The sequence below is a fragment of the Chionomys nivalis genome, chromosome 4 (genome assembly GCF_950005125.1).
Source record: "Chionomys nivalis chromosome 4, mChiNiv1.1, whole genome shotgun sequence".
In the NCBI taxonomy this organism is placed as follows: domain Eukaryota; kingdom Metazoa; phylum Chordata; class Mammalia; order Rodentia; family Cricetidae; genus Chionomys; species Chionomys nivalis.
In genome coordinates, this window is record NC_080089.1 from 65,836,031 (window position 1) to 65,863,505 (window position 27,475).

Genomic DNA, 27,475 nt, shown 5'->3' on the forward strand with positions numbered 1-27,475 from the left:
TCTTCACTTGTAGGCCAATTATATTGCTACAGTCTTAACTGAAAATGACTGGCTTTTTTCCTAGTCTCTCTTCTTATAAACCTCTTTCTCCTTGATTCTGTCCTAGATGTCTTGTGGCTTTAAGCATTCAGCAGTGGTAACATCAGATGGCAAACTCTTCACCTTTGGGAATGGTGACTATGGTCGTCTGGGACTTGGAAATACCTCTAACAAAAAACTTCCAGAGAGAGTGACTGCCTTGGAGGGATATCAGATTGGACAGGCATGGCATAAGTCAATACGATGCTGTAGTTGATAGTAATTTTCTTACCTCTTCTGTTTGCACTAGATATTTTCTTCTCTCAGAAAGACCAGAATTATTAGTTGCATTTAACCTCCGTACATTTCGTGTGACATATTTTACAATGCTTCATTTTTTTTTCTCAATGTGAAAAATTCACAATTTTTGGATGGAACACTGTCCATACAGTACTGCCACAACTTGCTAAAAAGCTGGATGTGGTGGCACACACTGTAATCCTAGCATTTGAAAGACTGAAAAAGAAGGATCAAGAGTTCAAGCATAGCATAGGTCATATATTATGACCTCATCTCAAACAAACAACCAAATAACAGCAGCAACAACAAAAAACTGCCTCTCCACAGTACAACTTTCTTGTTGCTCCTGTGTGGCAGCATTGAGTTGGATGGTTGAATTTTTCCCTCTGTGCATAAACGCATTGAAAATGTCTTTTAATAATGGGTAAGATGTCTTGACTTTCCCTGTCATGCTGAGACAGCCTGTGGAGTGAATGAATATTTCTGAATCACATATACCTTTTTATTTGTTTTGTTTTGTTTTTCAAGACAAGGTTTCTCTGTGTAGCCCTGATTGTTCTGGACCTCACTCTGTAGACCATGCTGGCCTCAGATTCACTGAGATCCATCTGCCTCTGCCTCCCAAGTGCTGGGATTAAAGGCGTGCGCCACCATTGTCCAGTTACAAGTATTTTCCCCCCTGCCTTTTGTACTTTTATGTTCTTATTTAGCTACAGATGCTTGAAGGATTTTACTCTGAAGAAACGCATTCTTGGGGCTGGAGAGATGGCTCAGAGGTTAAGAGCGTTGCCGACTCTTCCAAAGGTCCTGAGTTCAGTTCAGTTCACTTAGTACTCTGTTGTTTCTCCAGGTGGCCTGTGGGCTGAACCACACCTTGGCAGTGTCAACAGATGGCTCCATGGTGTGGGCATTTGGAGATGGAGACTATGGAAAACTGGGCTTAGGAAATTCCACTGCAAAATCTTCCCCTCAGGTCAGTTACTGCCTTGAACCTCAGTTTAAATACAATAGAAATTACTTGTATCAGCACCTCTTTTAAACTGAAAGTTCTTTAGCTGGAATATTTGTATTTTGTAATGAGTGTTTGAGAACTTGTGTTGCTTACTCTCAAATGTCCAGCATTCTAGATCTTGACTTTTAAATAAGTCGTTGTAGTGATGTTTTGTTTATAATCTAACAAAGTTTGCCTGAAGATCAGAGTGCAGAGCTAAGCAACTAGAGTCCAGAGAGTGATGGCACACACCTTTAATCCCAGGACACGGGAGACAGAGACAGAGTAATCTCTGTTAGTTCAAGGCCACCCTGGGCTACACAAGATTGAATCTGTGTAAAAGAGAAACAGAATTCACACAAAGGTGATCCCAGCACTTGGGAACCCATGTATTTAATCCCAGTACAAGGGAGGTAGAGATAGGAGGGATATAACTGAGAGAGGAATATAAGGTGGGAGGAGACAGGAACTCAGTTGTAGTCTGAGGTTTGGTGGAGACAGATGCAGTCTGAGGACAGGCTCACCTTTTGGTCTGAGGATTTGGTAGAGGTAAAAGGTCTCTCTACTGGCTGACTGCATTGCTTCTCTGATCTATCAGCTTTCACCCCCTAATATCTGACTCCAAGTTTTTATTATTAACAATTAGAAAATTGTACTACAATCCATTACTACAAAAGAATGGATGTAAACATTCTGTAAGGATAAACCTCTGTCTCTGCAGACAGACTGAGTATTGTGTGACTATGTCCCATGTAAAGAAGGAACCAGTCCGCCAGAGTCCTTAGGAAGAAATCGATTGGCAGCTTTCTACAACTCTGCCTGTAGCTACTGTTTCAGCTTATTACATTGAGTTGTGCATCTGTCAAATAAATATATATATATATATATGCACACACATATGTATTTATATGTGTATATACATATAATAAGTACATATAAAATAAACTGAGAACAGTTATTCTTATTTTCTTGGTTTTGTAGACCTTATGTACAGCTTTGTTATATGGACTTTCCTTACATATTTAATAAAATTTAATTTAAGTTAATTTAATAAAATATGATATGATTTACAACTTTGTTTTCAAGTTCATTTTGCTATCTTATATCTTCTGGGACATATTAATAGTTGCTTTGAGGAATATTCAAATAGGGGTGCAGAGAAGCATAAAACTTCCTTTCTGGGGAACACAGACAGCAGTGTTTATTACCTGGAAAAACTAAAAGAAAAGCAAACTATTCTGACAGGTGTAAGATGGTATCTCAAAGTTGTTTTGATTTGCATTTTCCTGATCGCTAAGGAAGTTGAACATGACCTTAAGTGTCTCTTGTCCATTTGAACTTTTTATGTTGAGAATTCTCTGTTCAGTTCAGTGCCCCATTTTTTAATTGGGTTAATTAGAATTTTAAAGTCTAGTTTCTTGAGTTCTTTATATATTTTGGAGATCAGACCTTTGTCTGATGCAGGGTTGGTGAAGAACTTCTCCCAGTCAGTGGGTTGCCTTTTTGTCTTAATGACAGTGTCCTTTGCTTTACAGAAGCTTCTCAGTTTTAGGAGGTCCCATTTATTTAATGTTGCCCTTATTGTCTGTGCTACTGGGGTTGTATGTAGGAAAAAGAAAAGCAAACTGACAGGAAGCTGCTTGTGGTCTGACAGGATCTTGCAGTGTTCATTAAAAGTTGTTTTCTTTGGAATGCTTCCACTTCACATGAGTTCCTGAGAGTGTTAGCCATACTTCTCAGCCTCTGCACACTCTCTCCCACACACTCAGTTACCACTTGGAGCAATAACAGAAAATAATCTTTAGGAATATGACTTGGGTAAAACATTAATGACAATTGGCCTTTTTATTGGAGACATTACTTGATGTTATAAATGCCCATAGAAAAATCCATGATTTGTTTGTTTGTTTCCTTTGTTTTATTTTGTTCTTTTGAACATATGCCTTATACTTTTATTTCACAGAAAGTTGATGTCCTTTGTGGAATTGGAATTAAAAAGGTTGCTTGTGGAACTCAGTTTTCTGTGGCTTTGACCAAGGATGGTCATGTATATACTTTTGGTCAAGGTAAGATACCTTCTAGCCTATAATATATATGCCTTTATACATGTAAATTATAGAAACACTTGTCTTCTAGGTTTATAGAGTCCTGGGTGGTATTTACCATGTGGCCACGTTCTCTTCCTACTTTTTACTCCTACTTGATGCATTTTGTTTCAATGATAAACTCCCACCCATTAAAGCTCATGGGGAGAGCCTTCCCTCTGGCTGGCAGAGCCCTGCCGAGGGCGCTTCCTCTCCCTTCTGCTACTGTCAGGCTGGAGAGACTGAAGGTTGTGCGGATGGTGTGGGAGAGGGAGAAGAAAGCAGGGACTGGTTTCTAGTCTTGGAGTGCACTGAGTCTTTTTTGTAAGGAGGGGCTAGCTGAGGGAAGAAGCTTAGCCTTTGTCCTTGTGTTAGCTTGCTTTTTCAGCAGTATGGCACAGTACCTGACATAATGAAAGAAAGATTGTTTTGTTTCATGGTTTCAGAAGTTTCAGTCTGTAGTTTGTGGTTCCATTGCTCCTGGGTTCATGAAGAAACAGATTCTCTTGGGAGAAGAGAATGGTGGAGCAAAGCTACTCACCTCAAGGAAGATATGGAGCGGGGGAAGAGACCACTGGGGACAAGATGCATCCTTCAAACACATTCCTCCAGGCTGGCAAGATAGATCCATGTGTCCATGCCAAGTCTCAGAACTCACATGCTGAAAAAAAAGAGATAATTGTCCTCTGACCTTTATATACATAGTATGCCATGTATGTGTTTATACACAAGAGGAGGAAGAAGAGGAGAAGACAGGGGCTGAAAAGATTTCTCAACGGTTAATAACACTTGCTGCTCTTATAAAAAGCCAGGTTTTGGTTCAAAGCATGCACATCATGTGGTTCACAACCGTCTCTAACTCTAATTCCAGGGGATTCAAAACCTGTGGTCTCCATGGTCACTAGGCATGCATGCAGGCACTCACACATACATATAAAATGAAAATATTTTTAATTGAGTAAGTAACTGTTAAAAAAGAAGAACGATATGCCTCCAATTATCACTTCTTCCAACCAGGTCCCACCTCTTAGTAATCATTCAGCTGTAGAAGAATCATTGATGAAGTTAGCATCCTCTCATTAGCACTATAGTGTGAAATCACATGAACCTTTGGGACCATTTTATGTCCAAATCATAACCACCATATGAGACCTTCTCTTCTAGATATGTGTGTGGATATACCCAATAGGCTATTGGGAATTTATATCTGGGACTCCAGGGAGATTGGGTATACAGATCTAGGTTAGGACATTGATTACATAGTGGTAGTAGGTAGACCTTTTATCATGTAGAGTGACGACTAGAGTAGAATTCTGGGAAATGTTGAGGAAGTTGGTTTTGAATAGCATATTGGTGAATGTAATGAATAGTCTCTGGGGAACTACGGAACTCGGGCCCTATTATCAGATAGTTATGTGTCATTCCAATGAGCCAGGACCTGAGAGGCCACTGTAGAAAGTAGGCCGCTGTGTAAGTGGAACTCAGATGGCAGATGCCATGCCTAATGGGCCTATGGGATGGTGAGCAGCAGGGGTTAAGAAAGCGGTGGGGTAGAAATTTGAGGCTAAAACGAGTTTCATCCCCCCTCCCCCCCCGCGCCCACCTGAGACAAAATTTCTCTGTGTAACAGCCCTGGCTGTCCTGGGCTGGCTTCAAACTCACAGAGATCCACCTATCTCTACCTTCCAAGTGGTGGAATTAAAGGCATGTGTCACCACCGCCTGGCTCAATTTTCTTTATAATATAAATAAAAGACTAACATTTCATATAGGAATACCTCAGACTTTTAATTAAAGTGGTATATTTTGCTGAAATAGCATGTTTTGCCCCATTGAGATGTATACATCATTGACATTCTAACATAAAAATTTAATGGCCTGTTAGAAAACACAGACTTCAGAGTCCCATCCTAAACTTCCTCTTCTATCTTTCAGACCGCTTGATAGGCTTACCTGAGGGGCGTGCCCGTAATCACAATCGACCCCAGCAAATCCCTGTCCTGGCTGGAGTGGTCATTGAAGATGTGGCAGTTGGAGCTGAACACACACTTGCTTTGGCATCAACTGGAGATGTTTATGCCTGGGGGAGCAATTCAGAAGGGCAGGTAAACGACATGTGTGCTGCTCTTTCCTGGCTTAGAAATCCAACACTGCCGCTTGTTTGCAAGAACCCCTTTATATTGTATAGTCATGTGTCCAGAGAATCCTTGCTTGTGCAGGAAGTCTTGTCATCCCCAACAGTCACAGGAGTAAACACAGGAAATCTTCATAAAGTCTGCAGCTTTATGTACTTGTCCCTCTGTGTATCTGTGTATGGAAGAGAAAGACTTTGGTAGGGGATGTCTGAGATAGATGCTTCTACTTTGGCTTTCAGCCCACCTGCAGAGCCATCCCCGCCTCCTCCCATAAATCTCAAATCTGATTGCCCATAAAATCAGAGACCATGATATTCAAAGTCTGTTATTCACAGTAACCTCAGTGAGCACTTACGTTTTCATAACTACATTAGCAGACCAGGAAGTTGTTTATCATTGTGATCTTGACAAGAGGAGAATTAATGGTGAAGAGACTTTTGGGAATTCCCTGGCTAGGTACTGACAAGTCTTCCTCACTGATGTTGGACACTTAGCTGGTGCTCTAAGAACAGAGGCCTGGATTCCATGTATATTTTCTATCTGTACTGTAACACACAAGCCAGTGTGTAAGTGCAAGCTCTGTAGATCCTTCTGTTCTCACTTTCCAGAAGTGGAGTCTAGGAGTGACCAGTTGTTCAGACTAATCTGTAAGCTTGGACTGGCTCTGTTGCCTCTTGCTTTTAGGAGACAGTCTAAGGCTATTAGAACTGCTGTGATGGAGAAACAAATCAGAATTTATTTCACTGTTGATGCTAGTATATGATACAGATGTTAACAGATTATATCTGCTTGTCACTTCAGTCTCTATGCATTTGTTTTTATTCTTAGCTTGGCCTAGGCCACACCAACCATGTTCGAGAACCAACCCTGGTCACAGTTCTGCAAGGGAAAAACATCCGTCAGATTTCAGCTGGCCGTTGCCACAGTGCTGCATGGACAGCACCACCTGTCCCGCCACGAGCACCAGGTGAGAAGCCGATCATTTGCCCTCCTCCAGCTGCTCCTTCAGCTGTGCCCGATGCACGTCTGCTTGTAGTTCTGATGGCATCCAGGTCTATCTGAAATACTCCAAGTATTCTCTGTGCTACAAGCACATAACTATTTCATCTCGGCCATTTCTCTGTCTCCTTCAGTGTCTAGCAAAGACTCCTGCACTCTCTTCTCTCTCTTTCCAGTCCCAAAAGAAATCAGCATGTGTTTTAGGCAAGCAAAAATTAATTAGATTAGAGCATCTAAAAGTACATTTTTTTATATAGATGAAAAGGTAACAAATAAAATCAGCCATGATGACCCAGCTTCAATCCCAACACTTAGGAGGCAGAGGCAGGAGGATCTGTGTCAATTCCAGGCCTGCCTCACCTACATAGTGAGCTACAGGACAGCGAGGGGTGGTGAGAAACCCTGTTGCCAAACAAAAAACAAACCAACAACAACAAAAAGGGGACAGTTGCTTTGTAAAGCTTCCTCTTACAGAGGTGACGCTCTGAGCCATCACACTCCTCACCTTGGTCGCCATTTGATACGCCGTGTCTGTTCAGTGACTCGGGACAGATCCAGCTGCAGCCGTTTCCATTCTAGTATAGAGCATGAATAGTGGCTACTGCTTGCTTTTAAATTTTTTTTAAATACTACAAAATCATTATAGTCATTAAAAAAAGACTTGAAAATAGAAGGCAGGGCTTGCGGGGGGATGGCTGAGTCAGTAAAGTGCGTACCACACAAGCATAAGGACCAGTGCTGGTAAGGACTGACCGGCCAGCGCTGGGTAGGGCTCACTGGCCAGCTAGCCTGGCCTGTTCAGCTAGCTCCAGACCAGTATCACCAAGAGCAAGGTAGATGGTCATGCTGTGGAATGATCTCTGATTTACTCATACATATGCACACTAGTATATACACATAATTGTCTCCTTTAGTAAGGACCCTCTGATAGGGTATCTCTTCCATTTCCTTCAAATGTAGCCATTTGCTTTAATTGTAGCATTCTTCTGTAGTTCCCATATTACACAAATTACACCAACTGCTTATCAAAGCCCTAAAACACTTCTTGCTAGCTTCTGGTGTTTGAGGTAGCCATGTGTGACTGGGTGCTTAGCCTTCCCTTCCATTTTTCCCACCTCCCTACTTCCTCAGCAAGTTTTGGGGTAAACGCCTTAGAGAAATTTTTTCTTAAGGACTAACACTCACCTAGATTCCTGACACGCAGAAGATGAATACTGGCCCTCATTTGCACCATGCATTAATATGGGACTGACAGTTATTGAATAGGAAAAGAAGAATCCCCAACCCCACCCCAGCTGTTTTAGTCCCTTTATTCAAACAGAAACAGTTAAAGGAAAAAAACTAGGTATCCTATAGGGTTTTTGTTTGTTTGTTTGTTTGGGGCTTTTTTATTTTAATTTTGTGTATATTTGTTTTGAATTTTTGAGATGGTCTCATGTAACCCAGGCTGACCTTGAACTTTCCATATAGCTGAGAATGACCTTGAACTCATGTTGGAATTATAGGCCTACATTACTGTGCTTGGCTTAGGATATTTGAAGTTTTAAGAATCAATACTGTCTTAGTCAGTTTTCTATTGCTGTGAAGAGACAGAATGACCATGGCATGTCTTATAAGAAAACATTTAACTGGGGACTTGCTTACAGTTTCAGACATTCTCATGGTGGCATGCAGGCAGACATGGTGTTGGAGAAGTAGTTGAGAGTTCTATATCTGGGTCTACATGCAACAAGAAGAGAGAGACTCTGGGCTTGGCATGTGTTTTTTGAGACCTTAACGCCCACTCCCAGTGACACACTTTCTCCAACAAGGTCACACCTACTAATCATTTCAAATAATGTCACTCCCTGGTGACCAAGTATTCAAATCTATGAGCCTTTGGGGGTCATTTTAATTCAAACTACCATAAGTACTACAGAATCCAAAAAAATTAAAATGAGGTAATGGGTAGAAGAATGGATAACTATGTAGAACAGTAAATATAATAAAATATTAAGTACAAAATGTAGGTAGTGAGATTCTATGTCCATTGGGTGATTATCTTGTGTTTGAAAGTTTTCAAAATACTCCAAATGGAAGCAATGCATTTTCCTTCACATGTACTTCTGTGCTTTGGGCAGGTGTATCAGTGCCTCTCCAGCTGGGCCTTCCTGACACAGTGCCGCCGCAGTACGGGGCACTGAGAGAGGTGAGCATCCACACGGTGCGGGCCAGGCTCCGGCTGCTCTACCACTTCTCGGACCTCATGTACTCATCATGGAGGCTGCTGAATCTCAGCCCCAACAACCAGGTAAAGTGCTAAATTGGGAAGTGGTGCCCCTGATATGTTTGCAAGGTCCCAGGGCCTTTCTGCCTTGGAAAAAACTCTCTCATGGCTAATGTGTTATGCTCTTTAACTCAAGAAGAACAGGAAAGTCAACAGATGGAATTCTATTTTATTGCTGATATAGAGAGAAGTGGCTGAACAGAAAGTATTCTGATTTGTCCAAAACTGCAGGACGCATGGGTGAATGAGCATGTCACAGTTCCTGCCAAGTCTAGTAAATGACATGAAGTGACTGCTGTGTGGCCAGATGGTAGGGTATCTTCCTAGTCTCCATGAGACCCTGGGTTCCATCCTAGCCCCGGGAAAGAAAGGGGTCAAGAGGGAAAAAAATCTAAGTATCTAGTGCTGCTAGGACCATAGTACACAGTGTTAAAGAATCATATCGGCTGAGAAGTTTGGGAGACTTCTCTCTCCTCATAAAGGAGCAGTCTCAATCTAGTAAAGGAGAGTTAGGGAAAGTAAGGTAAATTTGGCTGATTTGTCTGTCTTTAAGTAGACTCAAAAATTAAGAGATAATAGGTTGTTTAATAAATAAGCATGTCTGTCAAAAACCTTTATATCGCCAGTCAGGAGAGAAAGGGAAAGATGTGGCATCTCTTTTACAAGCAGGCAGCACAGGCAGGAGGATGCTCTGTTGCACTAGCGTGTCAGCGAGCTGTTCTAGTTAAGTGAGATGTGTTTGATAAGAAGCCGTGTGACAAAAGTAGCTGAGAAATATCTAAATAGTACATTGTTGAGAACTTATGTGTACACACCCAGACTGAAAGGCAATGCAAGGTATCGGTGGGGTTATCTCTGTGTGGATGAATGATGGATGATTTTATACCATGTCTGGATTTTCCTTTTTCTGTATTTTCTAAGGCTTTAAAAATGGTAGTCATATTTTAATCAGTATTTTTTAAAGTTACTAATTACAACTGAGACTCTGATCTATGCTTCAAAAGGACATTTCAGAAATAAATTATATCTAAAAGTACTATTCTTTTAAGTCTCCTATTATGCCATCTCTGATCTCCTTATGTTGTCTACAGAACAGCACATCTCATTACAATGCTGGAACATGGGGCATTGTACAGGGACAACTGCGGCCTCTGTTAGCTCCAAGAGTCTACACACTTCCCATGGTACGCTCCATAGGGAAAACCATGGTTCAAGGCAAAAATTATGGGCCTCAGATTACTGTAAAGAGAATATCAACCAGGTAGGTCATGTGTGTTTTACTAACTCGCTAGAATTGTTTAGAATATTACTGCTAACTCACCTCTTGTTCACTTATAAAGGCTAGTGACAGTGCTCACTCTAGTCCCCGTGTCTGTTCACTGATGGAAAGATGAAGGGTTGTGTTATATTACTCTTTTGCTGGTTTTTCTTTTTAGAGGACGGAAGTGTAAGCCGATCTTTGTTCAAATAGCGAGACAAGTGGTAAAGCTAAATGCATCGGATCTCCGTCTACCCTCCCGAGCGTGGAAGGTTAAACTGGTTGGAGAAGGGGCTGATGATGCTGGAGGAGTGTTTGATGACACCATCACAGAGATGTGCCAGGTACATGCAGGCGGTGTCCCTATTGAGCCCCAGTAGTGGTGTTTTGATGATGGCCAGTGCTTATCAGTATAGCATGGGTGCATCTGTGAGCCTTTCGGTTACATTGCTAGTGCTGTGTAGTGAATTGCAGTGAGTTTGGGACGTGTTTTGTGGAGATACTGTACACATCAAGATCACTGACTCCCCATCCATAACAAACAGCAGATATATTCATGTCGGAGACAGATCCAGGCCACTGTGTGCTCTGATTTATTTTGGTGCTTCTAGAACAAAGTGAACCCACCAGGCTCCAGAAGAATAGAAAATGAGTGTTAAAGAGTTTAAACTGGGGCTGGAGAGAGATTGAGTGCTCCTCCACAGGATCCAGGTTAGGTTCTCAGCACCAGAGGGTTCAGTCCCTCATCTGGTTCATGTGGATACTGCTTGTATGCAATGCACAGACAAAACACCCATACAAGTAAATACAGTTTTTGAAGTTAAAACAATAATTTTTTTTTTTTTTTTTTTTTTTTTTTTTTTTTTGGTTTTTCGAGACAGGGTTTCTCTGTGGTTTTGGTGCCTGTCCTAGAACTAGCTCTTGTAGACCAGGCTGGCCTCGAACTCAGAGATCCGCCTGCCTCTGCCTCCCAAGTGCTGGGATTAAAGGCGTGCGCCACCACCACCCGGCTAAAACAATAATTTTTAAAAATTAATTTGGACCAGTTCTAATTTTATAAGCCAGTACTGACAGACTCTTCGAGATTAGTTTTGTTCCTTCCACTTTGCCTGATAAGCTGTGGCTTGAGTGACACTTGGCTGTCAGTTTGAAATTCCACCACAGCCTGCTCAGAGCTGCACAGCTGCTCACGGGTGGCCTCTTTCACACTGGTTCCTCGTTCTTCAGATGATTTCTCACATAAGGACTTCATAATTTCTCTTTAAGTTGGAACTCCAAAAATAGCTAGGCTGTAGAGATTGCTGAAGCATAACATTATAAATTCCTCAGTGCAGCATGAATATTCTCTGCCCCACTGGTCCCCTGGACCAGGTTTTCTCCATCCGCATGTTCCCAATATCGCTTATGAAATAACCACTCTGAGACTTAATATTAATTACATACTCTTTGGCCTGTTAGCTCAGGCTTCTTAATAACTAACTCTTATATGTTAAATTAACCCATTTTTATTTTATTATATTTTACCACGAGGCTCATGGCTTGTTACCTTTTGCTACTTGGGTAGCTACGTGGCGTCTCCCTGACTCTGCCTTCTTTCTCCCTGCATTCAGTTTAGTTTTTCCACCTAGTTATATTCTGCCCTGTCATAGGCCAAAGCAGCTTCTTTATTAAGCAATCGTCATAAAACATATTTAGAACATACTGAGGGGAATTCCACTGTACCTCAAAATATCTCCTTTCTAGTATTATTTTTAATGTAGTTGGTCTATGCATTGATTGTCATTCTATCTTGGTGCATTTGATTGTCATTTCTCAACAAAACCCTTTTCCTCCAGGAACTTGAAACTGGTGTAGTTGACCTTCTCATACCCTCTCCTAATGCTACTGCAGAAGTCGGTTACAATAGAGACAGGTAAGGACAGGCATGTTTCTCAAATGTCTTAATAATGACTGTCACCTACTGAGTGTTCCCTTTGCACCAGGCACTGTGTCCAGTGCTTCACATGTGTTTCCCACTGAATCCTTATTATAACCCTGAAGCAGTTTACCCGTCATGCCCATCGTGGTGAGAAACAGACACTGCCATCCTCACTCAGTACTAAGGAACAGATTGATGTGAACACAGAGGGAAGAGGAAACTCAGTGTCGCTTATGAACCCTGGCTGCCATATGTTCCTTCAGCCTTTACCGTGTATGATCCATTTGGATGCTCTGCTAATGCCACGTCATAGAGCTGGTTGTTCACAGCCCACTAGTGTCCTTGTATTTGTCACTTTACATTGTTTCAGCTCTCAAGACTTAGGAGTTGTAAGTGAAATGACTGAGAATGAGGGGCATTCTGGAGCAGGGGCTTCTGGGCCGCTTCCTTCTAAGTATGGTTGGGTTTGGTGGGGCACTCCCATAACCCCACCTGGGAAGGGAGGTAAGAGGATCATATCTTTGATCTTAGTTAGCCTGGGCTTTGTATCAAGACTTTATCTTAAAAAATAGAAATAGGAACTTCGGAGATGACTTATTGAGTAAGAGCACTTGAAAACAAGAGGACCTGAGTTCAAATCCTCATCTCATTAAACCTTGGTATGGCTGCCTGTGCCTGGAACTCCAGTACTGGGAGCTAGAGACAGGCCAATTTTGAGAGCTCACTGGCTGGTCAACCTAGGCAAAAGCAGGTGAGCTTCACATTTAATGAGAGATCCAGTCTCAAAAAATAAGGTAGAAGGCAGGCGTGGTGACACACCCCTTTAATCCTAGCACTCGGCCCAGAGGCTGGCTGATCTCTATGAGTCTGAAGCCAGGCTTGTTTACATAGTGAGTTTCAGGTCAGCCAGACTCTGTCTCAAAAAATATGGTGAAGAGCTCTAGAGGAAGATACTCAACATCCTCCTCTGACCTTCACATCCTCATAAAGCTACCACGTGCACAAGCACACGCTCTCTGTCTCTCACACACACGTTCTCATTGTCACAGGCATGTACATGCTCTCAATCTCTTTCTTACACATACACATATAAACACACACACGAGAGAGAGAGAGAGAGAGAGAGAGAGAGAGAGAGAGAGAGAGAGAGAGAGAGAGAGAGAGATATTATCTTGGTGAACATCAGATGTGGTTAGAATAACTAAAGAGCTGAAGTTGAGCCTGGTATGACAGTACATGCTTACAGTTCCAGCACATGAGACCAAAAGAGAGGCAGTGGGGATGTTTAGACCTCAATGAAATGGCTACATATAGTTAATGACTGCGGGATTCATCATCAGGTCCTGATCCTATGCTCCAGCTGAGGGGAACTCATTTCTAATGGGAGGAATCTTTCGCTGAAAGATTTGCTTTTCTTTTGCAGGTTCCTTTTTAACCCCTCTGCCTGCCTTGATGAACACTTAATGCAATTTAAATTCTTGGGGATTTTAATGGGGGTTGCCATTCGTACAAAAAAGCCTCTGGACCTTCACCTGGCCCCTCTGGTGTGGAAGCAGCTGTGCTGTGTCCCACTCACCCTGGAGGACCTGGAGGAGGTGGATCTGCTCTATGTGCAGACCCTTAACAGCATCCTTCACATTGAAGACAGCGGCATTACTGAGGAGAGTTTTCATGAGGTACCCCCGGCACATGTGGACTCCTGTGTGTAGAGTCAGATGCTGTTGACCTGACCCTGACATGTCTGGGTCAAGCTGCCCTTAGTGGCTCAGCCTTAGTGGTTTAGGTAGCTACTAATGTGTAGAGCTGGTGTTCGTCCCTAGCTCCTGTTCCTTCTACCTTAACACTTCTCTGCTCATCAGAGTGAACAACCAGGGGTGCCAACTGGAAAGGGGCCCATGTTCTTAGGTGGCTGGAACACAGTAAAGAGGCACCTCTTTTTACCGGTAGCAGATGGGTCAGCATGGTCTTGAGCAGTCATACCTGCAAGTCTGCCTTGTCTCTGTTACTGTTTTGTGTGAGAGATAGGCCTTTTGTTGTCCTCTCTACCGTGCAATAAAATTTCTTTTTTTTTTTTTTCTTTTCTTAGATGATTCCTCTTGACTCTTTTGTTGGCCAGAGTGCTGATGGCAAAATGGTTCCCATAATCCCTGGTGGAAATAGTATCCCACTCACATTTTCCAATAGGAAGGAGTATGTGGAAAGAGCCATTGAGTACCGACTGCATGAGATGGACCGTCAGGTGAGATAAACATCATGGTGCCAGAGGTAGCCTGGGTGCTCTAATTCATCCAGACAAGAGCTCCCTGATTACTGCCAGATACCATTTATGTATAGATTCACTTCTATCTATATTTAAACCTTATCCAGAGACTTCTTGGGCCATGTCTCACTGCCCATGTCCTTAAATCAGCTCGAAACTGATGATTGGTAGAGTGAGATGAAGCTCTCACCTAGATCAAGGCCCTCCTTACCACTCCTCACACGTCTGATCTGTCCCTCTTACCACTTCCCCATTCAGTACCCCTCTCCAGCTAGGTCAGTCAGCCCTAAATATGAGGCTTACAGCCTCACAAGAGCCTCTTTCTTCTGATACAGAACTTCGTCCTCAGCTAGGAGCGCACCTCCTTCACAGACCTACTTCTCCTCACTGGGAGAGACTTCTTTCCTTACTTTGAAACGTGTACTGGTCCTGCCTAGTGCTAAACCCACTGCATGCAGTTTTATCCCTGGGTACTTGGGAAATAAGGGCTATTGTCAGTACTTCACAGAAGCACAGAATCTGAAAAAATAAGAATGTGCCCACCACAGATCCAGGACCCCAGTCTTCACTGCATGCTGGTTCAGCTGACTGCTGCGCTGCACCCTCTCTACCTTGTTTCTCTCAGTGGACTGGCTGCTTTCACTTCTGCCCCATCTTGTACCATTGAATGTTCCTCCTGTGAAGTCCCCAGTCTCCTCCTTGCCCTCCAAGCAGCCAGCCCCACACCTCAATGTCATACCATTTCCAGACAGTTTTTGTTGTCTCTTCACTGGCCTTGGTGGGTTGATGTTGACACTACACAACCCCAAAGTACTACCCCTTAGTACTTTGGGGATACTATCGGCAGTCCATCAGCCTAGGCACAGTACCCCGATGTACCCTCCCCCCGGGCCTTTCCCAGGGTGCAGCTTCTGTTTTGAGGTGTAGTTTTCCTTTTCTTTATCGGAGATGGTTTTAAGTTGGCCTAGAGAGAGGTATTTAAGGTAGGGTTGCCCTCCTGTACCATAGGGGCTTCTGAGCCGAGGACTGGAACTTCCTCCTTCATTCTCCAGCTGCCCAGCTGCCCTGTGCTGTGAGAACAGAAGCGGGGTGATAATGAGCGGTGGTGCCACCACCCAGATCGTCTTGTCATTACTCATGGTGAACAATATTTACCTCCTTTTTCATGTGAGAAAATTTAGAATAATAGTAAGCGGTGGGTCCCAGGCTTAGAATGCAAAGTCCTGACAAAATTCTTTGCCTGTATTGACATTGTATGGTACTTTTCAAAAAGTGTTTTGCAGTTTTTATGAGAACAACCATCTATACCATACCTGTCCTCAAGAGCTGCTTGTGTAGATGAAGAGATGGACCACACACACAGCACACAGCTGCATGTGACTACAGTGGGTGGCTACTGAAGAGGCCACTATAATTTTTGGGGAGAGAAGGCAGACTATGTGGAGTTTGAATTAACTAGAAAGAGTATAAAAGTTCCAGAGCAGGACGTAACTCAGACATGGGTAGCCCTGGCCATAGACCTCAGGCCCGGAATGGACAGCTTGTGGTCAAGATGCATGTCTGTCTGCATGCACAAGTGTGTGTTCAAATGAATCTTTCCTGGGGACAGGTGGCTGCAGTTCGAGAAGGAATGTCCTGGATTGTCCCTGTGCCATTGCTGTCCCTCCTCACGGCCAAGCAGCTGGAGCAGATGGTGTGTGGGATGCCTGAGATCTGTGTGGAGGTCCTGAAGAAGGTTGTGCGCTACCGTGAGGTAGATGAACAGCACCAGCTGGTACAGTGGCTCTGGCGCACCCTGGAGGAGTTTTCCAATGAGGAGCGGGTACTCTTCATGCGCTTTGTGTCTGGGCGCTCCCGACTGCCAGCCAACACCGCCGACATTTCTCAGAGATTTCAAATCATGAAGGTCGATAGGGTAAGTGTGCAGTTTTCCTTCCTTGGTTAAAATTTGCCCCTTTTCCCCCTTCTGTTGCTTGTCTGCTTGGGAAACCAAGTCTGAACCCCCCAGAAGGCCTGGTCATTCAGGCTTTAGCTCTTAGAACATCCAAATCTAAAAATATCAGGTATAAAATTAGAACTTGAGCTAGCCTTGGTGAGAAAAGGGCCTACGTGAATGTGGAAAGCATGTTGTCACCAGCACCCTCCCCTGTCCTCAGCTGAGTGGGCCAGGGATCCTCATGCTTCTGCCTCTTAGGCCCTTTGTCTTTTCTATGTATAACTTGTGTGCCAGGATCCAGTCTTTTGAACCTGGAGATGTGGGCAGCAATGCTAACCCACTGTGTCACCTAAGAGGCCCTAGCTGGAGATCCCTGCCAGGTTGCATTTTGAAGGTGGTTTAGGAATAAACAAGCTCAGAATCTGAAGCAGACATTGGGGACTAGAGCCATATCTCTAAGTATGCTCCCAGCTATGCCTCTTTCCTTGTAGACCTTTTAAGGACCCTGGGTGAACTCCAGGGCCAATGCTGCTAGCCTTCTCCACACTCAAGCCTCTGCCCCCACCCCTGTGTTCTGCCTGTCTCTCCAGCACATCATGCTCTTTTTGCTTTGGAGCCCTTCCACAGTGAATTTTCCTTCATGCCCTTCCATCGGTACCTGGCAAGCACTGCCTTTTAAGGACAGTGCCACTGTTACCTCTTCTAGGAAGTCCTCTGGGATCCTTTCCTGTACTTTCTGCCCAACCTCCTCTTGGCCTCCTCACCCTAGGACAGCAGTAGGGTATCTGTCCTCTTCTTTCCTCACCATGCCCTACCCCTTCCCTGTCTGTGGCAGTTGTCTGCAGGCGCATGGTGTTGGATGAGGAAATGGTAAGGGAGACGCGATGCTTCCCCAGCACCTTGCTCAGTTTCAGTGTTTGTCCTGTTCTGTTGCTTCCTGCTCCGGAGGTTGAACCATGCAGTGGTTCTCAGCCTTCCTAATGCTGCTCTCCTTAGTGCAGTTTCTCATATTGTGCTAACCTCCAACTATAAAATTATTTTGTTGCTACTTCATATCTATAATTTTGCTATTGTTATGAATCATAATGTAATAAATATTTGATATGTGACCCTGTGGGACCCACAGGTTGAGGACCACTGCTGTAGCCAGTGCTCTGCCTCCTGCAGCCACCAGCTGGCTCTGCTCCCGGCCAGGGCCTAGGCTCACTGGGACTGCTGTGCTGCGGAAGGCTATGAAAAGAGCCTTTCCATACATTTTCTGCATGACTAGCCGGAACCTATAAGCTGTCAGTCTGTTTTGTTGTTGCGCAGTGAGGTGGGAAGGAGGTAATCGCCCCCTTCTATTTGGTTCTGGAAATGATCCTTGCCTTGAATGTGTCCCAGGCTGCCTAGCTACCCCAGGAGTTAATCTACCACTAATCCCCTGCCTCAGTAAACTGACCACTGGGGGTGTTTCCTTTGTGGCTTTTAGATCACTTCTCCCATGTCCATGTTTAGGTAATCAAAGCCATCTGGTGGCCTTTCCCTTCGTCACTGTCCTCAGCTTTTCTGCCCATATCCCTGTCATCAATGGCTCTCACACGAAGGCTGCTGAGCTTCTGTATCCCGCACTGAAGAGCAGCCAATCTGGGCAAGCTCTGAGCAAGAACATTGATTTCAAACAAAGCCAAGCAAGGAAGAGAAGAATAGTCGGGGGAGGGGATAAAGTAGCCAGGAGGGTGTGCTGCCCTGGCACCCACAACCCAGCACTGCCAGGAGAGAAACATTTACTGTTAAAAACTGCTTAGCAGAGCTGGAGAGGTGGCTCAGAGGTTAAGAGCACTGACTGCTCTTCCAGAGGTCCTGCGTTCAGTTCTCTATAGCCATTGGTGACTCACAACAATCTGTAATGAGATCAGGTGCCCTCTTCTGGTATGCTTGCATGCATGTGGGCAGAGCACTGTATACATAATAATAAATCTTAAAAATAAATAAATACTATGTAACTAGCTGTGTTGCACACTATAATTCCCAGTTCTAAAGGAGGAGCTTAAATTGGGGCCAGCCTGAGCTACATAGCAGACCTAGTCTAGAAAATATTAAACATTAGTAATTACTGTCCTCGCAAATAGTTTGGAAAATGGTTGTTAGCTGGGAGGGCCAAGAAGATACATAACATGCTTTCTAGCAAATGCCATTTTCAGTTGTACCCTTTAAAATTCCTCTCTAAAAGATAGGCATGGTGACATGCCCTTTAATCCCCATACTTGGGAGGCAGAGACAGGCAGATCTTTGTGAGTTCAAGGTCAGCCTGGTCTACATACTGAATTCCAGGCCAGCAGGGTTATATAGTGAGACCCTGTGTGGGTGTTTTAAGGCTCTTTTAAAATTAAAAACAAAACAACAAAAACCCAGCTTTCCAAGCCAGGCCTTTAACCCCAGCACTCAGGAGGCAGAGGCAGGCAGGCCGATCTCTGAGTTTGAAGCCGGCCTGCTCTATAGAACAAGTTCCAGAATACCCAAGGCTACACAGAGAAACCCTGTCTCAAAACAAAACAATAGAAACAGCTTTCCAAGTACATTCATGGTAATGACCATTTTTAGTGTGGGCGTTGTTGTGGGCTAAGTGCAGTCTCTGGGTTTGACTGCTTTTCCTCACTGGCTGTGACCAGCAGTGGGCTGCTTTAGACCACAGTGCAGTGTTGCAGCAGAGAAGGGATGAGGTGCTGTAGACAGCACCCTGGCTCCTTCCACTTCACCCTGTTTCTTGGGGGATCCCCACCATGACCTCAAGTCTGTGCCCCTTGGTAGGCAGGAGGGAACTCTCACCATACTCTCCTGTCTGACAGGTTCTGTGCTGTGTTCTCCCAAGCAGTCCTAGTCAGGGCTATCACTTGATATCACAGAGCCACTGGAGGAAGTAACTTGCCTGAAAGTCTTAGGACAATGGATCCCATGTGCCTTTGCCAGGACCTAACTAATCTCTGCTTCCATGCAAATAGCCAGATGGTCACAGTCTAGGATTCTATCTTGAAGTAAGGGAGAAGCCCTTTCCTGTCTTGGTGGTAGCTCCACGCTCTCTGGTATTGCAGTGCACTGGGTAATGGCTCTTGGGTCTGTCTCTCCACAGCCTTATGACAGTCTGCCTACCTCACAGACCTGCTTCTTCCAGCTGCGACTGCCCCCCTATTCCAGCCAGCTGGTAATGGCTGAGCGCCTGCGCTATGCCATCAACAACTGCCGTTCAATTGACATGGACAACTACATGCTCTCGAGAAACGTGGACAACGCCGAGGGCTCTGACACTGACTACTGACCGCTGAGGATGCTGTCGCCCCTTCTCAATGATGCTCACTTCCGAGTTGATGTTGATAGACTTATGGTAACTGCATAGATGTTTTAGGAACATAAACTGACATAAACAGTGGCCACATTTAGTTACTTCAAATGAAACAAAGAAATTAGATGTTTTTATTTTTCTGTGATTGTACAAAAACAAAAGCAGAAAGTGCTCAGTCAGGTTTCCCTCTGTATTTTTGGTCACTTTGGATAAGTTTGCATGGAACCATTTTGGTGCATTTTTAGTTGGGAATGATACATTTTTGTAAGCCCACCCAGTGAACATGAAATTGTACATTGTGTATAATTGTTCATTAGAAAGGACAGTTTTACATGAATATTCATATATTTATTTTGTTTTAGTTTGATTCGCCTGTGCAGGGTTCCTTCTGCAGAGAAATAAAGCAGATTCAGGAGTCAGAGTGGGAACTGATGCTTTTTGGCCTCAGAAGCTGGGGTAGGTTTCATCTGAAAAGCGCACTACCGAGGATCACAGTGGTGGGAGAAGCCGGGGCTTGAATGCCTCCTTCCCTTTGTTCTGCTGGCATCCTGGGTCTCTCGTTTTGTTCCCTCACCCAAGAGCAGAGCTTTTTTGGCACCACTATTCCTCCTGCAAAGCCTCAGCACATCCGGGGTGAGACAGCATCTCTGTGCCAATGCCATGTGGTAAAGAACTCGGAGACAGAACGAGCAAGTGATAGCACCAAAGGACAGGGACAGCTGTGCACCCGCGGGGACTCAGCAGGCATAAACAAGTAGCCGTGGATGAGTGGGTAACTGTGACTTCATACCAGGAGCGTGTGTGGACGGCGGCGAATTGTGGGGGAGGACTGAGAAAAACCCCATTGGTGCTTGAACCCAGCCCCAGGAGACTGTACTAGTGTGTCATCTGAGTGTGCGCTGGCTGAATCTCGGTGGCTGTGAGGCTTGAACCCAACCCAGGAGGTCACTGCGCTAGAGTGTCATCTGAGCATGCGCTGGCTGAATCTTGGTGTCTGTGAGGCTTCTCTACTAAACCAGAAAGAGTTGGAGGTCTATGGGCAGCTTGTCTCTCTTACTCCCACCACGTCTGTGTCAAAAGCTGCTTCCCATGGACTAAAGGGAAAGGTCATTGTTGACAGCCTGCTCAAATAAGGTACCAGACAGAGGAATGGGAAAGCAGCCATTTATCAGTAGAAAGACAAATGTCTGTAGAAAACATGAAAGAAAATGAGGTCCTGCCAGCTGTAAGTAGTGCGTGACTCTGTGGGAAAATCCTTGGTAAAACTGAGAATCCTGGCATCATTTTACTGAAGTTTTCATATGGGATTGGGCCTTAGAGAAAGATTAAAGTTTCTGGGGGACACCAGGGACTTGTGGATAAAGCAAGCCCTTAATTCTGAGCTTGAGGTAGGAAGGCACTACCTGGGCCTTTGGGCCAGGAAAGTGTCACTAAGAGAGTAGGGCTCTGCTAATGAGATTAAAGGCCCTTTGACTCCTGGGTTCAACCTAGTGATAAGCAGTGCTTTTCCTCTTGCTGAGCTGAGGGTGTGCACTGCAGGCTTCAGTTCATTTTAATGAAGAAAAAAAAAAGCCTTAATCCTGTGGGCTTTGGCCATTAACAGCAGATTTACCCTGCCTGGAGAGGGTGGGAGATGGTGCCCAAACCTAACTCTCAGACCCAGCCCTTGGGGAAGAGTCTACGTAGATGCATATGCTGTCTCTTGGCTGGAAACCTACTTGCTTTGTTATTTTTTTTTTCTCTGTATTCTTGAAGGCTAGGGTTCCTATCTGTGGAGCAGCAGTTAGGTCTAGGGACAGGGATTTGGTTTACCTTGGTTACATTCACCCCCTGTAGAGATTTGGATAGTTTAATTGCTGGTCTCATTAACAAATACTTGCGTATTTAAGCCCTTAATCAATCTCAAGAAAGCATAGATCCTTTAAAGTCTAGCTTTTCCCAGATGTCCATGCAACATGGGTTTGTTCCACTCCTCCTAGATTGTGACCTTTGATAGATGAAGCAGTGTCTGGTTAGCTCAGTATCTATCAAAAGGCATGTGTTGGTCTCTGGGTGGGGTGGTCTCTTTACGTCCTCAGGAAAAGCACTGGGTCACAGCGCTGCTGTGGTAGAAGCCAGGAGGCTTAACTAGTGAGTAACTGGCATGTGCCCCCATAAAACCAGTCACTGACTTTTCAGGGACTCTGTGACCCACCACCTAAGCATTCCTGGCCCTAGTCTCTACTGACCCTAGGCTCTTGGGGGCAGTTTCCAGTCAAGAAGGTGGTCTGCCTTATGCAGGCTCTAACCCTTGTGCACTCACCTCAGCTTCCTAGTATGTGATCTTGGCCAAAAGGAGATTAAGAAGACAGGCATTCCAAGAGCTGGTTTAAAAAAAAAAAAAAAAATGTGGTCTGATAAAACCTGTGAAGGCACAGATCGCTCCCAAGGCTATTTCCAGCGGTTCTGGTAGCCACATCTGCCCTGGCTCACCCACCTTCCCTGAAGGTGCCATGTGCTTCCTGATAGTTAGAACACTCACCTGGGCGGCACACTGGCTTTCCTGCTGTGGGATAATGCTCTTCTACACTGTTAAGATCTGTCACTCGGATTAGTTTAAGAAAATGCTGGTTGGCCAGTAGCTAGGCAGGAATGACCAGACTAAGAGAATTCTGGGAAGAGGAAAGGCAGAGATGCAGCCACCAGCCAGACGCAGAGGAAGCGAGATGAGCATGACTTACTGAGAAAAGATGCCAAGCCACATGGCTAAACATAGATAAGAATTACGGGTTAATTTAAGTTGTAAAAGTTAGTTAATAAGAACCCTGAGCTAATAGGCCAGGTTATTTCATAAGTGGCTTCAGGAACAGGCGGGCAAAGAAAGTCTAGTCCGGGGGACCAACACAATGGAGTATACGTCTAACAACATTTTCCCACAGATTAAAAGGGCTAGTGTGTGTGTGTCGTCCTGATTCTGGGCTAGGTGCTGCCACTGCTCAGAACCTGGCAACAACAGGAAAGTCTCAGCAGTCCACAGGGACTTGGAGGCTTTGCCTGCCACATCAGTTCACTTCGCAGACTCCTGGTTCCTGCTGGCATGAGGTGGCCTCCAGGGCCTCATTTAACCCTCCCCATTATCTGTCCTTCACCTCCCTCCATCGGGTTCTCAACTCCTCTCCTCCCTACTCCAGCCATGCTGATCTCATTGCTGCTGCTAACACCTCAGTCATGTTCCTAGTCTGGCACCCTGCAGTTTCTTGGCCTGTAAACTTTCCATATGACTTGCTGGGCTCCCCTGGCTCTTTTCATGGCTCACAACATCTCCTTGGGATATAATTGTCAACCCCTTCTGAGTGAACCTAATCCGAGTCATCCCCATCCTGCCTCACAAGCCACTTTCTGGACCAGTTTTCCTCTACTAGAATAGAGACTGGAACACAACAGAACTTGTCTTTTTCATGCTGTTTCTCGTTTGGGAACAAATTAAGGAACCTGTGGGTCGCAATCGGGAAACTTTCACAGAAAACTGAAAAACCTGGCTGCAGATAAATGACTGATCTTGATACAGCTGGCAATGGAACCTGAGCTTGCCCACCTCCTGACTGCGTCCATTTACCCTGCTTGTCCGGTCCCTATCTAGGCCCTGACCATAGGGACAGGACAACTAAAGTGAGATTGTCCTGAAGTTCAGGCCCACGGCCAGAAATTTAGGAAATGAAAGTCTCGTTCTTTTGTTTTTCTGTTTTGTTTTTGTTTTTCCCATCAGCTAGTAATGGTTCCATATCCAAGCACTTAACCAGGGCTACTACTACTTTTATCTTTAAATGTTGGCTTTTTAAAAAGTGATGCATTTTTCCCTTGTGAGAACAGTAGGAGAACTAATTGATAACTATCAGTCATGCAGTGATAGGGGCGAGTTTTCTAGAATGGCTTGTGCATCCTGCTTCGGTGTAGGCATACGCGGCTAGGGAGGCACCAGGCTCGGGTTCTTTCTCCTGCCCTTCAGAGGCTGCTCGCCAGCCTAGTGCGCAGCTCAGCCGCAGGGTCGGGAGGGACCTATAAAAAGAAGCACCGAGTGCTTTACAAACATCCGCTGATTTAATCGCGCGCGCGTCCTCCACAGGAACTGGTCGGGTGAGGTAGGCACCGTCCCCCAGGTGCGGCCGGGAAAAGCGAGGCGGCGCACCCGTGAGCGCGTGGCGGCTGGTCGGGGATCATGGCCGCGCTGTGCTCCGCGCTCAGGGTCAGGCTCGGGCAGGCGGCGCGCAGGCGAAGCAGGCCAGCGGCGCTCACGTTGCGGCAGAAGTCCACGTGCAGAGTCTGCAGCGCGCGCCCGTGCGCGGCCACGGCCGCCAGAGTGCGGTTGGTAACGCGCGCGCAGTTCTCGAGGCGCAGCGCGCGCAGGCGCGGGCAGCTGAGCAACAGGCGAGTCAGACAGTCGTCGGTGACATGGCCGCAGCCCGAGAGCGTGAGGGACGCCAGGTTGGGGCACCTGCGGGGAAAGCGCGGTGACACGGGGCCGAGGTGCAGCAGGACCCGGGAGTCCTACCCTGGAGACGTAGGACTGTGGCCAGGGTCCCCTGTGTCTGCTGGAGCCGGTATCTTGAGTCTCTGGGAGGGACAGCTGTGTGTCTTTGATCCTCCCTGCGGCTGGGAGCCACGCGCGGCGGGGACTCTGGGGGCGGAGGAGTCTCCTGGAGTAATGGCTAACGACTAAAAAGCCACAGTGTTGTGTCTAGCCTCAGGCAGCTGGAGCCAGGCCCTGAAGTTGGGACACTCCCGAGGACTTATTTGTAGTGTGGCCGACAATCACTGAACCAAAGTTTGCTTCTGGGTGGTAGGTGTGTGTGTGGGGGGGGAACAGTGTGTACCCTGCGCTTGTGAGGACTGAGGACTGAGTGAGCAGAGCCCCACTGCAGGCAGACAATACCACTTTCCTGGAGACCAGGAGGGTCACCCTGCTTCCTCCCTGGCAGAGCCTCCCTCCAGTGGGCCTGGACCCTGCTGTCAAGGAGTGGAATCTGGACCGGAGGACCAGGTTCCTTCCCACACCATCCTCCCATAGCCTGGGAAGATAAAAGTAACTTCAAACACCCTGGGCGTGGCACCCTCAAAGTCCGTGCACCTTCAGCACTAATCACCCCTGCATGCTACCGCAGTTTTGTAGATGAAGAGAGTGGCTCAGGTGACTTGACAGGTAGATACTTTGGGTCAGATACTGTTGTTAAGGTGCATTTAATACCTCGGCAAATTGCCTGATTGAGAATAACTAAGGCAGGAGAACCCAAAACAGATGACTTTCAGCCCGTCTGACTTTACCCTTCTCCGGTGGACTAGGTATTGCTTTACCACTTCACCCTCTTACCTGTGACATAAAAGAATTCTCTCATTTTGCAGAAAAAAAAGGTTTGCGGTGAGATTAAAGTTTATGCACTTGGTCTGGGGTCAGTTGCACGGTATCAGAAGGGGAAACCCAGCTCCCTTTGCACCTTCTCTGACACCGGGGACCAGTGCTCAGCAAATCCTGTGAAGTCAAATTTTGCTGGTTTGGAGGATTAAACTGGTTACCTTCCAGCGAGAGTGAACCAAGTTGGGGTTATGATACTACTCCCCTTTTCGGTCATCACCTTGCAGTCTGTTTTTTTTTTGTGAAACCTATCAAAATGACCTGGCCTGATCTAGTCAGAGCCAAGCCCAAACCCAGCTTGAGGAAAAGAACACAGGAGAGACAGGCCACTGCAATTATTTCCTGTACCTGTGCTGAGGCCAGCCAACAGTGGCTATTAACCTTGTGTGGCGGCAGCTGGCAGCCATTGGAACTGGTTTGCTAGCAGGAAGTGCTTTCCCTTCAACTGCTGGCAAAGCCATGTTGGCCAGAGCTGCCTACGCAGGGAAGTGTGACCAACCCATTTGGTGGCCCTGCCTGTGCAAGGGATGGGGTCAGGGGTGTCAAAAGATCAATTAGGGGATGTTTGCAAGGCATGAGTTGCTTCATCTCAAATTCAAATTTAACCGGGTGGTATATATTTGCTAAAAATCTGGTGGCCCCATAGTGAGTACTATGTCTTGGAGCATCCCTTTTGCCCCTCTGACAACTGAAACACTTTCCCTGGGTACTGTGCAAGATGAGTGTGTTCCTCAGAGACACTCACCGCTACTCTGCAACAGGCTTTAGCCCAGCTCACCTGAGCACTTGGCTCTCCTTCCCCATCAGCAATTCTCAGGCCGTGGGGGGCTGGCTGCTTGGGCCAAATTGAGAGGCCTGGCTCCACAGATGCCTCTAGAGTCTTTTCCCAGGGCTTGACCTTAAAATTCCAGGCTCAGCTGGACCCTTCATGGCTGCCAGTGAGACAGCTGCTCCAAGGACAGGCCAGCTGAACCTCAGCTCCTCTGCCTTAGCAGCAGCTTCAAAAGACTGAGAGGGAGCTGATTTTACCCAACTCTTGGGCACTGGTTGTCTGCCTTAGACTGAGTCAGAGCCACACTGCTCTTGGAATGTGTGCTTCCCTGTCCCCCTGAAGCCAAGGCCAGCAAGGCCACACTGCAAGGGGCGAGGTGGCCTACCTGTCGCACACCTGCAGGAGGAACTCGTTAACCAGGCTGTCATGCTGGCTGCAGATGCTCCTCTGGAAGGCACTCTTGAGCCAGTCCTCGATGCTGCACACCTGCACACGGCTGGAATGCCAACAGATGGACAGGCTGCGCAGTGCAGGGCCCAGCCGGAAGTTGTCCTTCTTGAGCTCTGCAAGGGAATGGAAGTGCAGCAGGGGCCAGAGGGTGGGGTCCTCAAACACATCTCGGAGCTGGGAGCAGGTCCTGGAGAGGTTCTTCCTGCTGTCCTTGTCCAGGAAGGAGAAGAGGCACAGCAGGCACTCCCGATTGAGCTGGGTTATGTGCATGTTGAGCGGCTGCTTCACGTGAGTATGCCCGTCCGACAAGGGTCTGACCTACCTCCTGCTTCCTCTGAGATCAGGACTGGTGGACATATATGGTTGAGGAATGGTGTTTATTTTTGGCCAACAACTGGTGCTGAGGCTCAGGGTGGGGAGGGCGGGTGTCAGGCTCCAGACTTACACACAGCCATCTGTGGTCCGGCTTATGTTCAGAGGGCCTGAAAGTCCTGGCAGAAGAGCAGCCCACTGAAGTTTAAGTTTCCTTAAAAGGTTTTCCCCCTCTGAGCTGACAGTCCTGTTGAGCACAGGGCTCTTGGCTTTTCAAGGTATTTGCATTGGAGGTGATTGGTCACAACAGCCCTTCCAGGCTTTCTTTCAGTCTTTCTCTGGCAAGATGGTTAACTGTCAGACCTCAGAGTGTGTCTGTATGGCTCCTCTGCTTGCTCTTGCTCTGAAGAGGCCAGCCGAATCCACTGAGCTAAGGGAGGCGACACATTCTAAGCTGTGAGTGGAAGCCCAGGGTCATGTTTCTTTTCTGTTACTTAAGCTCAGGAGATCGATGGCTTCCAGGCGAGGATAAGCTATCTTCAGATCCCAGTGCCCTTTCTGGGCAAAGGCTTTTCTTAGGCCTCTATTTTTACCCTAAACTGTTTCCTAGAAGATTCAGCTGGAATGTTCTCTATGTGGGCCTGCAAATGCGTGCCTACATCTGCAGGGTTTCATGTGAGGATGGACAGAGGCAACTTTCAGTTTCTATTTTTGAATACTTAATTGTAAATGACTTGCAGTGAACTGCAAGTTTGATGGGTTTAGACGCAAGCATGCCCAGCAGCCCTGCCTCGGAGGAGCATGTAGTGTGTCTGCACAGCTGAGGACAGGCGCTGCTGTGCTCAGAGCTGGAACTAGCCAAGTTGCTCTTCATACAACACCACGAGAAACAAGACAGCAGCGGCTTTCCCTAAAAAAGACTGTAGAATCCTTTATGGCCACCCACCTTTCCTCCTGCCCATGTAGACTACAGGACAACCCCTGCTGCCTGCTGCTTAGTTCCACTGGAAACAACCCAGGAGTAACACAGGAAAGAGGAGGTTCCTTTAATGCCACTTTCCACCTAACAGCC

At 46.0% G+C, this 27,475-nt stretch overlaps 2 protein-coding genes across 7 annotated transcripts in view; one reads left to right on the forward strand and one right to left on the reverse strand.

Annotated features, from left to right (window-relative positions):
* The window catches only part of Herc1 (HECT and RLD domain containing E3 ubiquitin protein ligase family member 1), a 172,797-nt gene extending 152,893 nt beyond the window's left edge, over nucleotides 1-19,904 (forward strand). For all 6 annotated transcript variants that reach the window (XM_057767484.1, XM_057767483.1, XM_057767487.1 and 3 more), the window contains exons 66-78: nucleotides 107-262; nucleotides 1,169-1,291; nucleotides 3,273-3,375; nucleotides 5,328-5,497; nucleotides 6,356-6,494; nucleotides 8,647-8,816; nucleotides 9,884-10,053; nucleotides 10,229-10,394; nucleotides 11,886-11,962; nucleotides 13,392-13,644; nucleotides 14,055-14,207; nucleotides 15,838-16,143; nucleotides 19,274-19,904. In XM_057767484.1, the coding sequence (XP_057623467.1) occupies nucleotides 107-262; nucleotides 1,169-1,291; nucleotides 3,273-3,375; nucleotides 5,328-5,497; nucleotides 6,356-6,494; nucleotides 8,647-8,816; nucleotides 9,884-10,053; nucleotides 10,229-10,394; nucleotides 11,886-11,962; nucleotides 13,392-13,644; nucleotides 14,055-14,207; nucleotides 15,838-16,143; nucleotides 19,274-19,459 (2,172 nt within the window). In that variant the 3' untranslated portion in view covers nucleotides 19,460-19,904. The remainder of the gene's footprint in view (nucleotides 1-106; nucleotides 263-1,168; nucleotides 1,292-3,272; nucleotides 3,376-5,327; nucleotides 5,498-6,355; nucleotides 6,495-8,646; nucleotides 8,817-9,883; nucleotides 10,054-10,228; nucleotides 10,395-11,885; nucleotides 11,963-13,391; nucleotides 13,645-14,054; nucleotides 14,208-15,837; nucleotides 16,144-19,273) is intronic.
* A 1,978-nt stretch (nucleotides 19,905-21,882) lies between these two features.
* On the reverse strand, nucleotides 21,883-26,378 carry Fbxl22 (F-box and leucine rich repeat protein 22). The gene is made up of 2 exons (XM_057768044.1): nucleotides 26,027-26,378; nucleotides 21,883-23,954 (listed from the first exon to the last, which is right to left on the reverse strand). Exons 1-2 carry the CDS (start codon nucleotides 26,359-26,361, stop codon nucleotides 23,561-23,563), a joined length of 729 nt encoding a protein of 242 aa, XP_057624027.1. The 5' UTR covers nucleotides 26,362-26,378; the 3' UTR covers nucleotides 21,883-23,560.
* Nucleotides 26,379-27,475: the final 1,097 nt, after the last annotated feature.

Excerpts from the sequence above, each read along its gene's own strand:
- Fbxl22 (XM_057768044.1), bottom strand. The coding sequence starts at position 26,361 with ATGCACATAACCCAGCTCAATCGGGAGTGCCTGCTGTGCCTCTTCTCC. Across the intron at positions 23,955-26,026 it reads CTCCTGCAGGTGTGCGACAG|GTGCCCCAACCTGGCGTCCC; the intron begins GTAGGCCACCTC and ends CTTTCCCCGCAG.